At 40.9% G+C, this 15,551-nt stretch overlaps 1 protein-coding gene across 12 annotated transcripts in view; it reads right to left on the reverse strand.

Moving 5' to 3' along the window:
* Positions 1-15,551, reverse strand: part of LOC126281946 (uncharacterized) — a 282,662-nt gene that overhangs the window by 156,113 nt on the left and 110,998 nt on the right. For all 12 annotated transcript variants that reach the window (XR_007551314.1, XM_049981296.1, XM_049981298.1 and 9 more), the window contains one exon: positions 10,634-10,830. Coding sequence is in view for 11 of the 12 variants with exons in the window: in XM_049981296.1 (XP_049837253.1) it covers positions 10,634-10,830 (197 nt within the window). In the remaining variant the exon portion in view is untranslated. The remainder of the gene's footprint in view (positions 1-10,633; positions 10,831-15,551) is intronic.

Consider the following 15,551-nt stretch of genomic DNA (forward strand, 5'->3'; position numbering starts at 1 on the left):
GAAATAGCAAGATTGGAAATAAAGTAAAATGCGGTCTTATCTGCAAATAAGGGGTACCTTACAATGTCCAGACAATTTTGCAGTCAGACAAAATTTCAACCTTGACAGACCATATTTTCACTGATTGCAATGAAGACTCTCTCCCCCCCCCCCCCCCCCCTTCTATTGCAATCAACCTGCCTTTGGTATAAATTTCATGCCTCATTCAATATTTCGGAGCTTTCTACTTCATGTTTCAGCCAGCTCTTGGATCTGAATCAACAGAGTACCTTACATTTGTTAAGGTATGTTTAGATGGGCCATAAAAATTGCCTTTTACCAACAATATATTCCGACAATGTTGTCCATCAACAATGCGGCCAGTGACACATGTTGCAGCCATGTGTACGACAACGTACCAGCGAGTGTGGCTCTCCTGCTTTTAAAACCCACAAGTTATAGAGTTATTAGAAAGAAGAACAAGAGCAATCAGGCTTTTTGGATGTGTGCTCTTAAGTAGGTGGAACGATTCAGACTCAGAACATATAACTTGCAAATTGATGCCGGATATGTATGTATTCCTGAATATCACTAGAATGTCTAAAACCAATTCTGAATATCTCATCCAAACAGCTGTTTCAAGAATTGCTAAAACCAATACAAACACGAGAGCCTGTGTACCAGCAACAAAACGACTTGCAATCACACTTTGGTTTTTAGCAACCAGAAGTCTGAGATACATCTTTAAAGGGCACTACTACTCAATAAGCATCCTGTTACCGGAATTATGCAATTCTTTGGCAGAAGGACTGAAAGATTTCAAGGATTTCATTAAGGTAAGTTTGAAATAAGAACACAATTTTATTTATATTTTATTTTTGTTTATGAGCACACTATACACACGAGATGAAGATCACAACAAAACTGAAATCTATAGTGTTCATCACTGCTGTAGATCGTCTTCTAGTATGACAATAGCAGCAATAATGTCTGCATATGCCTGTCTGTTCTTGTCATGAGAACTGTTTCTGGTGTAATCAGGCTGTAACCAGAAGTAAATGTACCATTTTCACTGTGAAGTACATTAAGGTCTGCTTCATACAACATGTTAATTTATTTTAAATTCAACCTCAGATCTAACAAAGTTATTATATCAAAGCAGCTAGCTGGCAACATTTTCACCAAAAACTGCAAATGGGTTTCTATGTTTTTGTGTGGTGTTATTCACTATTTGAGCTTATTTTTGAACTGCTTGCTTTTGTTCATCAATTTGAGAATTTTCATGTTCCTTCTGTGGCCTCTTCTGCAAGTCACTGCTTGTGTTTGTAGATGCAATACCCTACTACACCCCTCCTTTGACATGAACTCAGTGTCAGTCTCTACCTGGGCCTGAAAACACCGTATAAATCATTAGTAATTGTTAAACTGGATAGATAAAAATCTACTCACCAAGCGGAGGCAGAACACACACATAAAAGATGGCTGTAACTGACAAGCTTTCAGAGCAAGTGGCTCCTTCTTCAGAGAGAAGGGTTGAAGGGGAACTAAGATGCATGACAGAAAAGTACTGGAGAGATCTAGTAATTGACTGTCAGTAATGTATTATTTTTGTTGTTATATTAGTAATTGTTAGGAGTAAAACAGATTGCAGTAGATTAGGCACTATCAGAAAAACAATTTTTCTTTGGATCATACATATGTGGTACACATCCTGCTTTTGTATTTATTTATTATTTTTAGATGTCATCATTTGCCGAAGACTGGAAAAGAACTGTCCAAGAATTTAAAGATAGATGGAGTATTCTTAACTGCATAAGTGCCATGAATGGAAAGTACATAGCTACTGTGTGCCAACTTAATAGTGGTAGTAAATATTCTAACTACAAACCATGTTTCAGTTTAATGTTGTTTGGAGTGGTCTGTCAATTACCAGTTTACATATGTACACACTCAATGGCAAGGGAGGATTTTGGATGGCAGAGTTTTTACACACACTGCATTTGATGAAGTGTTACTGGACCAATCACTAAATTTAACTGAAACTGTGCCTCTTTCTAGCAGAAAAATGCCGGTCCCTTTTATATTCATAGCAGATGATGCGTTTCCATTAATGGAAAACATTATGAAACCATTTTCGATAGTTAATGTCCATAAACCAAAATGTGTGTGTAATTATACAACACAAAGAGCAAGAAGAATTCTTAAAAATACTTTTGGCTTAATTGTGTCAGATTTGTAATATTACTGCCTTACAAGCAGATAATACACCAAAAGTTGCCTTGGTTTGTGCATATCTACACAACTCTTTGCATCCTAATGCACAAAGCCAGATGCTGTATTCATAAACAGGGATTTTTGATAGTAAAGATGATGATACAGAGTGAAGTAATACCAGGGTCTTGGCGAAACAACAATATCAGTATATAATGTCTTCAACAAGTATTCAGGAAAGCAACTACAAAGGCTAAAGAAGAAAGAGAAGAACTTGTGAATTATGTAATACACAATCAGGATCGGGTAGCATGGAGAGACATATACTATACAAATGTATTAATCATATTTATGTTGACATGTAATAAAGTTTTTGCTTGCCTCTGAACTTGTGTTTATGCTATCAATTCCGCTTCAGGCAAATCTCAAGATAATATGAAACTAATAGCATCAAATGTAATCCACATGGCTGTAGAGTCACCTGCACTTCCATTGTTTTTATGCAACTTTTTTGCCTTGTTTGCAACATATGTTCAAAGACTTTACAATTTTTTGTATGCTTCAACAACCGTGATTGTGATTGTGAACAAACTGCCAATTACTCTTTTTCGCTTTATGATCTTTGTAGACATTACTTTTGATGTCCCATTGCTTCGGTCATGGATGAATCACATTTATTAACATTATAGTTTTCTTGTTTGTTCACTTCTCCATTGTTATACACAACCAAACAAAGCACTGCATGTACACACAAACTTTAAAGCTAAAGCAAAATAATATTGTTCCCGCTCAAACATGTGACGTGACTGCAGCGCAGCTGGTGCAAGATGTGAGAAACAAAGATGAAAGCAAGAGGGAAACATTTACAGGCAAGTACAGAGAAAGACACTGCTCTGCAATACAAAATATTCTCCACTCTTGGTGGACAATACGACAACATTTCGGCAATATGTCAGCAACTACTTGGAAACAGCATGCAACATCAGCAAATACTGTCCATCCAGACTGCAAAACTGCCATCTACTGCGAATACATTGCAGCAGTGATTATGGCAATACTATTGCAGCAAAAAATTTGCATAAAATATGGCCCATCTAAACGACACTTTAAGAACAGTTCAACAATTTACTGTTACAATTTGACATTCTGAGTGTGTGTACCTTGTATATGATCTGATTTCATTCTCTGCTTATTGATATATTGGTGAACATTCATCAGAAGATCTCAAAGCTGTTGCCTAGCCTTAAGAACCCCCCATGTGCACTCCACACGCATTATGCTACCTGGGTAGCTGCTTCTTCCTGTGTGTGTATACTTCTGACCTATCAAGGGGATAGCTACAATTCTCTACCCCTTAACACAGGTAAACAAATCTGCAGCCAATACCGAAACAGAATTAATGAAGCCTCTGGTTGAAAGCCTTCACTCAGCACCAAACCAAATGACCAACACCAATTCTGCGTAAGATAATGCAAATTGTATGGTCTGCTTGCACCTGCAAGTGAGGCCAGCAGTCTTCACTTCCACCAGCTGCCAGTATGAATTGAGGATGGCCTACAATCCTATGCAGTAGGTGCCATGGCTACAGAAGCCACAATTTGATGACTCAATAGCTACAAGTAAGGCCTCCTCCACGTCTCAAATAAGGCCCTTGGCAGACACACAGAGCACACATGGGAGTTCTTTCGAGCCCTGGTCACTATTTCCCTAGGGGGGCTTCATAATGCACCTAACATAGGAGATCCCAATATCTAGTAAACCTCTCTCTCCCTGTGTGCCAGCTTGGACACCACTGAAGAAATTGCCACCTGTCGATCCCAATAACTAGGGAACCTTCCTCCCCTTGTGTGCCAGCTTGGACACTGCTGAAGAAATTTCCACCTGTCCATTCTCAGGATAACTAGATGAGGCTAGACAGCCATTCCTCACACTGGCTCTCCACCGTAAGCAATCCAAATGTGATGCAACCTGCCACACATTTTGTGGTGATGGAGTGTCCCTTTTGCGATGTTTAAGAATAATGCATGTGAAGTGTGTATAAAAATATTGATTAAGACCAAACAAATCAGACTGAAAATCAATTGTGAAAAAAATATAAAGTTATTTACAAAAAATATATCGTTAATGTTATGATAGGGAAAGACAATAATGATGATAAACAGTATCGCAGTACAGAATATGGTGAAGTAAAACATTTATATCTCTGTACAACTATAGAAGATGGAAAAGATAAGTTATTAATCGCTCTTCTGCTGTTTCTGATTCTCATGTTACTATTGTTGGATAGAGATCGTGTGAAGCACTGAACACTAGCAGATGTTCCTTTTGTTATTTTGACCAGATGATAAAAAAAAGGTGTGTATCAGGTTATTGATGGAAATATATGTGTAAAAGTGAGTTCATTGTATTATTTCAAGAATATGCCAGTCATTAATCACAATGTTTTAATTGAAAAGAGAGAATAATTCGTATTTTTTAGCTATCAAGAAGACGAAAGCAGTGATCGCTGACTGGCAACAATTGGCAGTCATTACGCGGCGGACTTCATATTAACTTTTCTTACAGCTTTACACAAGAGCAGAAGTGACAAAATCATTTTAAAACATCATTTAATTTAAATCTGAATAGTTCCATGAGTTAATTTTGTGAGAGTTCAAATACTTTCTAGGATGTAGAAAAATATCCACAACTAGTCACAATAAAAGATTATTTATTTGTCACATGACCTGCTTCAGGCTTGTGCCCATCCTCAGGTGTTTATACATTCCTGTACATGTTTATACTGATGGAGATCACTGTATACATACAAAAAACTTATTTGCTGGTGACTACACAGATACAAGTGGGACAATTATAAGTGGTAAGGCAGCATTTGACGAAAATATATCTGTACCTGCATAAAGCTGAAGCACCATTAACAGTTATGTTGTGGTGATAGTTTTGCTACTTTCACTATAGTGAAATATGAAGCTATACTTGGTAAAACTGAAATATGGACGTGACAATGACAATAAATGTGTAACTAAGTGACAAAACTATCGCCACATGATAACTGTAATAATGGTGCTTCATCTTTATGTAAGTACAGATATATTTTCATCAAATGCTGCCTTAACACTTACAATTGTCCCACTTGTATCTGTGTAGTCACCAGCAAATATTTTTTTTTGTATTTATACAGTAACCTACAGTATAAACATGTACATGAATGTATAAACACCTGAGGATGTGCGCAAACCCGAAATTGGTCGTGTGACAAATAAATAACCTTTTATTGTGACTGGTAGCGGATATTTTTCTACACCCTATAAAGGAACAGTCATGGAGTCCAACAGCATCCACTAAGGATAAAATTCATCAAGTATTCTCAGAGATACCACTTGTCGTAGATCTGTTAACTTTGGCCTTGACTGTATTTAGATGAAAACCAGTTATGATAATCTTGCAGGGAGCCTGACACTCATTTAAATTGAAAACAAACTTTTATTTTGGCCTCCTATAAGATACTCTGCTTCTAACAATCTCACCTACATAAAGAAAATAATTAATGCTAACCTCTTATCTTGCTTAGTACCAAAAAACATAAAACCAATATAGAATATTACACTATAAAGTGCTTTGTCAACAAGTGACACCTCAGGTGTCCCACGCGACACGCCTATTTCTCCTCTGGCGCTACATCTCACAGTAGCAGCCAGCTGACGACTGACAGTGGGCAACATGTCTTCTGGAGTTGTGAACTGCGGCCAGCTTCTCCTGTGTCCACACACATAACATGCATAGACCCTATTCATCCTACTAGTGACATTCGAATGAAAACAATAGGCACAAAAACAATGATATAAAAATTAGTCCTGTTGTCTTTCAGACACAGATGTGCCCTAGCCAACTTATTAAAAACAGAAATAGAAGCTGCTCAAAAACACTGAGCCTGTACTGACACTTGTTCACAGCATAATTGCAAACACAAACAAATGATCTATGGTTCTAGTGGTACACAAGTGAATGTTGATGCCCGACTGGTGACGACGACATGCCCTTCCCTTAGTTTAATTATATTTTGTATTGTCTCGACATATACATAACTGTGCACAAACTGTGTATTTATCACCACAATTCCTTTTGAATCACATGATTCAAAGTCCAAGTGATTACACTCATTTAAATACTTTAAAATTTATAGTCACATTAGTTTACTTTCCATAGACATAAATAATTAATTTAACAATTATTGCTTTCAGTCTTATGCATCTTGTAAAATTTGGGAAGTTAGCACTAGACGAATTAAGTTTTATTGCGATTCATTTCTTCTTAAGCAGAAAAAAGTGAAAAGAGGGACTGAAATCAAGCTTTTGATGAATGTAGCTTCTTCTGGTAGCAATTATAAATACAAAATGCTTTTACAATGCGTAAAAAGGAACTATAAACACCAATCCACAACTGATGATACTTCATTAATAAAGTGGAACATGTCTAGTAGGAAAAATTTCATTTGCAGAAAGCTGGTACATCAAACAATGGAAAATCCAACAATATTATGACATTGAAAGTTGCTACTCACTATATAGCGGAGATGCCCTTAAAGCTTTCGGGCAACGGCCTTTGTCAACAACAGACACGCATATACGTCCACACACTCACGCAAATGCAACTCACATGCACGACTGCAGTCTCAGGCATCTGAAACTACATTACAAGCAGGAGTACCACTGCATGACGGGCGTGGCAACTGGGTGGGGGAAAGGAGAAGGCTGGGGCGGCAAGGGGGAGGGATAGTATGGTGGGGATGATGAACAGTGAAGTGCTGCAGTCAGGGGAGAGTTGGAGGAGGGGAGGAGGGAGGAAGTAGTGGAAAAGGAGAGAAATAGAAATAAATAAGTGCAACAAAAATTAACATAAAATAAATAAAAAATGACTCGGTGTGGTGATGGAATGATGGCTGTGTAGTGCTGGAATGGGAGCAGGGAAGGGGCTGGGTGGGTGAGGAAAAACCAAGATGGATGTAAAAATATTATGGAAGGATAGTTGCTATTCACCACACAGTGCAGACACTGAGTCGCAGGAAGGCAAGACTGCCAGAAAGTGAGCTTGTAGGCCAACAAGGCCTTCATCTGAAATAGACAACATCCCCCCCCCCCACAAACGCAGCTCACATGCACACGACCACAATCTCTGGCTGCTAAGGCCACCTTTTTAACAGGCAGTGATATGGGGGCAGTGGACTGGATCATGATTGGATGGAAGAGTTCAATGGTCTTTGCTCGACTCCGATTGGTGGGTTGGTGATGAAAAAGCATTTCCACTGTAGGGATCAAGCGAAGGAGACAAGGTCTTTAACAAGCCATGCATGATTGAATTTGGGAGTGGGGCAAAAGATGAGGCCTTTGGAAAGAACGCATACTTCTCCGGGGCTAAGGCTTTTGGAGGAAAGGTTCAAAACTGTGTTTTGGGTCTGTTTAGGTTCTGGATTATGTATGGTGGTGGGTGGGAGTTTTTAAGGGTGGGCTAAATGTAATAGGTCTGCAAGACAGGGTTTGACAGCTATGAGGGATGTGGGGGTAGTTTGGAGGTGGGTAGTAGCAATCCAAGGTGGGGGTAGAAAGTAAACAGGGTGGAGAGTTTTTTGAGGCGACATTGTGCATGTTGCTCTAGGTCCAGGAGGGCAAGAGTTTCAATGTGTGATGTGAGATCAAGGAATTTGAGACTGAATAGAAGAAGAATTTTGCAGATGTAGAGGAGGTACTCCATTAGTAGGGTACCGCTTGACACAGTCACGTCAATTAAATATTTGGGTGTAACATTGCAGAGCGACATGAAGTGGGATAAGCATCTAATGGCAGTTGTGGGGAAGGTGGATAGTCGTCTTTGGTTCATTGGTAGAATTTTGGGAAGATGTGGTTCATCTGTAAAGGAGACCGCTTATAAAGCACTAATACGACCTATTCTTGAGTACTGCTCGAGCGTTTGGGATCCCTATGAGGTCGGATTGAGGGAGGACATAGAAGCAATTCAGAGGCGGGCTGCTAGATTTGTTACTGGTAGGTTTGATCATCACGCGAGTGTTATGGAAATGCTTCAGGAACTCGCGTCGGAGTCTCTAGAGGAAAGGAGGCATTCTTTTCATGAATCGCTACTGAGGAAATTTAGAGAACCAGCATTTGAGGCTGACTGCAGTACACTTTTACTGCCGCCAACTTATATTACTAGGTACACTCCGCCACGCACCGTATGGTGGATTGCAGAGTATGTATGTAGATGTAGAGGTCAATGTGAAAAAAACAGTGGCAGCTGGAGCTGGGTAATTTGATGAAAGCCCATTCGAGGAGATTCCATGAGCCAAGCAACAATGCAGGAACAGTATATGGGACTTGGTTATGGCTAGAGATAAGGATACTTTTCTGTATTGACACAAATGGAAAGAGCAAGGATCCACAGAAGTGAACATAAACACACGAAAATACGTAAATGACAGAAATACGTCCAAAGAAATTTGCAGAACTACTCAAATAAGTGGGAAAAATCACAAAAAAGATACAATGGATGAAGTAAGGGAAAACACGATCAAATCTGAAGGAGTTGGCTGATAGCTACAGGCAAAAAACAACAAACTGGCTTGAAGACGCAAAGAGATCAAAGAAAAAATAAATAAAAAGATTGTAATGTGAGTTAGGGTCTGTGAGTGAATAAGTGTGAGATAGGGGGATGGCAGATGTGACTAGATTGGGTGAAGTCAGTACTAGCGAACTGGACAAAGAGAAGAAGGAGTAGGGGTTGGAGAGGTGCTGGTAGGATGAGATACAAGTTTGAGTGGTGCAGGAAGATACAGGAAATAACTCGTAAAAATACGCGAGTGTGATGCAGGAAGAATGACCAGTTTGAAGGTATAAGCCCTGGGTTTGTGGTGGCCTCAGCAGCCAGAGACTGCAGTTTTGTGTGTGTGTGTGTGTGTGTGTGTGTGTGTGTGTGTGTGTGTGTGTGTGGTCTATTTTCGACAAAGGACTTGCTACCTGAAAACTCACCTTCTAACAGTCTTTTGTTGTGCCTACCTGCGACTCCGCATCTCCCCTATGTGATGAGCAGCAACTATCCTTTCCATAATACTGTTACATTCCATCCTGGATCTTCCATTGTTTCATTTTGCCTGATGGCTTCTCTTCCATCCCGTAACCAAGCACTGTTTTCTTTGTTACTATTATCTTATGCATTACTATGTATAGTGTCTGTCCTCCTTTGTGCCTGTGTTTCTCTCATCGTTTTACAAACCGCACTGCATGCTCTACTTACGAGCCACACCATATCAATCATCTTGGCCACGCACAACAGACAACTACAAGACTGCACTGATTGTTGGTGCAGTATCTTACATCCCACATTACTCCCACCGATAACATTAATCCTTTACCTTCAAACTGATCACTTTTCCTACTTCACTCTCGTATTTTAATGTGTTACTTCCTGCTCCTCCTCGTGCCACACAAACTTTTATCTCATCCTACCAACACCTCCCAACACCCACTCCTCCTCTTCTCTATTCCAGTTCGCATGTACTAGCTTCACCTTCTCTAGGCACATCTGTTATCCACCTTCCTCACACTTATCCACCCACAGACCTGGAACCCACATTACAATCTTTTTATTTATTTTTCTTCTATCTCATTGTGTCTTCACGGCAATTTCAGTTGCCTGCTGCCTTCCACTGTCGGCCTACTCCCACAGATTTAATTGCGTTTCCCCTTACTTCATCCATTTTATCTTTTTCATGATTGTTTCCACTTGTTTGGGTATGTTTGTGATTTTTTTTGGACACATTTCTATGTCATTTGTCAATCCTTAACTCTCACTAACACAGTCCTGCAAAACCACATCAATCAGGCCCAAACCTCCTCGCAATACCTCCTCTCCATCCGCAAAATTCCCCTGCTATTCAATCCCAAATTCCTGGATCCCATATCACACACAAACTCTTGCCCTCCTGGATCTAGAGCAACATGCACAATGCCACCTCAAAAAAAAAAACCTCTCCACCCTGTTCACTTTATACTCCCGCCTTGGATTACTACTATCAAACCACCTCTACAACAACCTCCAAACTTCCCCCACATCCCCTCATAGCTGACAAACCCTGTCTTGCAGACCTATTACATTTAGCCCACTCTTAAAAACTGCCACCACCACAATACAGAAACCAGAACTGAAGCAGACCCAAAACACAGTTGTGAAATTTTCCTCCAAATGTCTTAGCCTTGCGGAAGTATCAGTCCTTTCCCCAAAGCCTCACCTTTTGCCCTACTGCCACATTCAATCATTCACAAATTGTTAAAGACCTTCTCTCCTTCTCCCGGACCCTACAGTGGAAACACTTTTTCACCACCAATACACTTTCCTGCACTGACATAATTTCTTCCTACCACTATTTGACAAGACATATGTGATAAATACTCACTCCACACACAAATGAAGAGGTTCCATTGATTCCGTTCCAGTGTTTGGCTCAATGAAACCCGATCCTTTACCTCTGAGTGTCACCATGGCACCTGTTTCATTACGTATATAAAGCAAATTGGTTCCATTCTGACCAATAAGCCTGTTGCGTAGATCAAATGCTGGAGGGGCATGTTCTAGTCCAACCAGAACCTTCTCCTGTAATAAAAAATACAAGGCAATTTGTGTCTGTTGTAAACATTACAGCAGCAGCAACATACAAATGCCTAGAACAATATTAGACTGGTCAAAAGTCATAACCATGAACAATAAGCAGTAATAACACTAGCAAAATTAATTCCTTCAATCTCTTCCACATGACTAACTAGAGCCAAAATTTGTAGTGGAGGGTAGAGACAGACCGAAGTAGTGTGTAGGTCTTTTTTCTTTTCTTTTCTATCTCTTAAAAAAAAAGAAGAAGAAGAAGAAGAAGAAGAAGAAGAAGAAGAAGAAGACAGAAAGAAAGAAAGAAAAGAGGATGAAGTGGGAAGAAGTGAGGAAGAAATAGTATCTTACTCTTTCCAGTTCTGACATAATACAATCTACGTAAGCAGTAGCTTTCATATACGCAAGCAGTAGCTTTCGTAAATGTCAAGAATTGCGTTAACCGAGGTACAATAATGCTTATATTCCATAAGAGAGTAAATGTTTGTTATAACACATGTCTATTTAAATAGAATATTTCAAGAATGATTAGATACTGCATGTTGAATATTTTTTTTATGACCCAAAGATCATCTGAATTTGACCAAATTCGATAGCCAATTATATAATAATAGGCACAGCTGTGTATTATGTGGTGCAGTTCCTGACACAGTAGCTCTTTTTCTTCACTTTGATATCAATTAGATTGCTTGATTGAACTGCTATCTGTGTCACACACTGACTTCAAAGATAATAAATTGTCATGAAATGAAATAAATTTGAGAGAAGCTTCTTACTTATGATCCAATTGACATTAAAAGTAATTGTATTATATCTTGCAAAACAGATTAACAAAAAAATAGGAGTGTGTTACTTCTGTGTGTCAGACTTTTCCATTTCAAATTGTTAATATCGCCATGTTAGAATCATCACCAAGACACAAAAAATTTTGTGAACTTGTACAATTAAAAGTAACAGGTATTGATCATGGGCCACCATAGATTGTAACTTCAAGAGAACTGACAAAAGTAGGCACACAAGCAACAATTTACACCAAGTTCATGGAATCAGACTATGTAGAAGACGTATGCAGAACTGATTTGTGTAATGTTTCTTATAACTTGCCGACATATTTGATGAGTAGGTAGGAAATATCAAAGGGCAGAAGAGGACATTGGACGTCACGCACCCCTGCACCACTCAACTTAATTATCTATCTTGTTCCTTGGGTGAAAAGAGCAGAAGTCAGCAAGGATATCAGGCAGATGTTAAATTGGTAAGTTATTGGGAAAATGACAAAGGGCATATTCTGAGCCAACATTATTTTGCGCACTCCTCATAACGGCACATATATACTGTATTCCACACACGGTGAGTATTATAGTTTCACAGTTAATCCGGGCCCATTGCCAAGTTTTCAGAGAATATTCTCCTCTAGAGATAACTAGCACAGAATACACATATACACATACAGACACATACATTGCTCTGGCCTTGAACCCATGTAGGTGTTGTAGAGGGCAAGGGGTTATTTTTAGGAATTATGGTGCAAAATTGTGAGTTATTTTGTGTTGCAGTGTGCAATGAGCCAGCCTCACGGCAGACGGTGGACGAAGGCTGGCCGGCGCGTTATGCAGGTGACACAGTTTTGCAACGAGCGTTGGTACGTGTGAACGTGCACGGCAGCCATCAAAAACCAGAACGCAGCATTAGCAGAATTATGCAGGCGCGGTCTGTGTGTGGCCAACTCATTGAAAACCTTCTAATAAACACGGCGCCACATAACCGGCAGATCCAGCAGCGGTCTGCACTATTTAAGGGCATCAGAGGAGGGCGTTGGCATTCGGTTTGACCGATTGGGCGTTCGGTCGCTGTTACGTCATCGTCATCAGTGACGCTGTTCCCGAGGACCGGCAAGCGGAGGGCATTGCCCGCTGCTGCACCAGCGACTCCCGGCGTCGTTACAAGCTGCTGCGTCTGCAGGAGGCGAGCTAGGTTGGGCCTCATGCTCGGACTGCGCGCATCAGCACATCTCCACCACGACATGAGCAGGGGGCTGAGCTACCGGAAAATGTATTGGGAGAACCAACAATTAAGAGGAAAATTGCTAAAAGCAGCCACCTTCTACCCAGCCATGCCTTACAACCCCAACCACGTCACCCGCTCCGGTCATCCTATTATAAGTGGCGTCTGTCGGGCACCCTGTGCATCACACACTCCTGTTACAATTGGTGACAGTAGTGGTCTTCTCCCTGGATTTGGAGGAAACTGTGGCTGGTAATCGATAAGGATATGTGGCACCTGAGAAGGGCAACAATGGATCAGCATCTCCTGCAACATGACAAGTAAGTGCCAATTTTTCATTTGGTGGTTTGTCTGAACTGTAGCATAGTCCGTCTTCCCTTCCTGGTGTTCTTTCTGGGCTTACTGTAGTCTTGATTCGATAGCTGGTAGTGAAGGAGCAGTCTGTGTCAGCCGAGGTGGCTATTCAGCAGCTACTTGAACGAGTGCTGGAATGAGAGATAGAGCTTGCTCGGTCTAAAGAAGCGAGCAGGTAATGATTTCCTGTTAGTGTAGTAATTCTTGACACTAACGCTGCATCTTTGGTCACCCCTTTCTCGCGAAAAGCTGAGGAGGATGCTATGATATTTTTTTTAGAACCTTTTCACAGCCGCTAAATTGGGAAATGGAGTGCAGAAACACTTTTGCATGTGGCTAAGTTGAAAGTAACTGGGGATGCCAGAGCATATGTTACATGCCATGAAGAATTAAGGGATGCCGGACATTTTAAGTATTCAAAAAAAGGTTGCTGGAAAGGTATCGGAGGAAAAATACGTCTAGGTATTTTCGGGAAAAATTGAATAGAATGTATCATAGGAATAGGGAATCAATAAAAGCTTTTGAAAAATTAATTTAATACCTATGAGCTGACAGATTCCGATAGGGTTAATGAAGCCATTCTGCAGGAAGCTGAGCAAAGGGCACTAGGTGCATATTTGATTTTTGCGAAGAACACAACCCGAAACCTCCCGCAAAATTAGGATGGAATTCCCTAAGACTTTCAATGAGGCAGTCGCAATCGCTGTGACGTTAGAGGCAGTAAAAAAGACGCGGGACTGGAAAGCGGTGTTTAATGCAGAAATAAAATGTTTCAGATGTGGTCGGATGGGACACATTAGACGCGATTGCAAGGAAATGCAGTGCAGGAAATGCAGACAATGGGGTCATTGGGAGCGTAATTGCAATGGGTCCTAGCAGAAACATGATAGGTAACCGCAAGGTGGGCTCGCCCCCCCCCCCCCCCCCCCCCCAAGTTAAACGGGACACGGAGTGGTGTGTCCACTGTGCAACACCCCCGGTACGGATAAATGCTAGTGCAGAATCAGTGGCAGACTTTTTCTGACCGGCCTGGTGAGGGGCAGACTGTGCAAATTTTTATTGGGTGCAGGGTCCCAGGTATCCGTGGCGAATAGAAATGTACTCAGTAAAGTAGAATGAAAACCACCACGCTGGGCATTAAGTGGCATGGGTGGGGAACAGGTGAAGTCACTCGGATCAGCAGTGTTAAACCTCCGAGTGGAAATGAGAAACTTCCAGGTGAAGGCAGAAGTTCTTCCAGTTGTTGACAGCAGCTATGATGTCATACTCGGATTGGATTTCCTGGTTGCGCATCACGCATAAATTAACCTGGAATGGTGTACAGTAGAACTGGACAGAACACAATTTCGCCTAGGTTCTGAGCCCGAAAAACCATTACTGTCGCAAGGAACTGCCCACAAGTCGAGTGGGCCACCTAAACTGCATACTAGACCCCTTAGAGTTAACTCGCGGGATACTACACTGAAGGGTACAGGGAAAATAATATGGGCAGATGTTGGAGCTAGCGTGCTGGTAAATTTGTTGTGTGTCGTTGAACCTGTGTCTAAGAATGAGCCGCTGGATAAAATGACGTGTTTTACGTGCCATAGCGTGTCCTACGTGCGGGAGATAGAATGAAAAAAGGTTGTGCCTGTCAGTACTGATAATTTTGGCCTTGAAGAGATGCAGTTAGCACAGGGTACCGTAATAGCGAATCTGGAGATAATAGGGGAAGATGAACTGGGTAAGGATTTCGCAGCAGATTACACAATGCCGGGAGAGTCTGTCAGCTGGTCCGCACTGAGGGGTAAAGTAGCACATTTAGAAAGGCAAGACAGAGAAGTCATGGAGAACCTTTTGATGGAATATAAAGAGTTATTTAATTCTCACGTTCCACTGCCCACCACACCGTTAGTTCAACATTACATCCCCACTGGACTGTAGCACCGGTGTATAAACGACCATGTAGTGTTCCAAAAAGTTTACAGACTGTCATGGAAGAATTTATTAATCAACAGCTTAGGGATGGGGTAATAGAAACCAGTAGTAGTCCCCGGCCGCTCCTGTCGTAATAGTGGGTAAAAAAATCACCTGATGCGGACAAGGCATATCGTTTTTGTTGTGATTATTGTTTCCTGAATCAAAAAACTGTATCGGATGCATACCCAATGCCTAATATCACTGAAACTCTGGATAATTTGGGTAAGTGTCGGTACTTCACGACCAAGGATCTTCGAAGTGGGTACCACCAGTTGGAGGTCGCCCAGAAGACCAACAAAAGACAGCTTTTTCAACACCTACAGGTCATTCTCAGTATCGGCGAATGCCTTTCGGACTCAAAAATGCACTGGCAACCTTCCAACGGTTACTAGATAACG

This window comes from Schistocerca gregaria, chromosome 7 (genome assembly GCF_023897955.1).
Source record: "Schistocerca gregaria isolate iqSchGreg1 chromosome 7, iqSchGreg1.2, whole genome shotgun sequence".
Taxonomy (NCBI): Eukaryota; Metazoa; Arthropoda; class Insecta; order Orthoptera; family Acrididae; genus Schistocerca; species Schistocerca gregaria.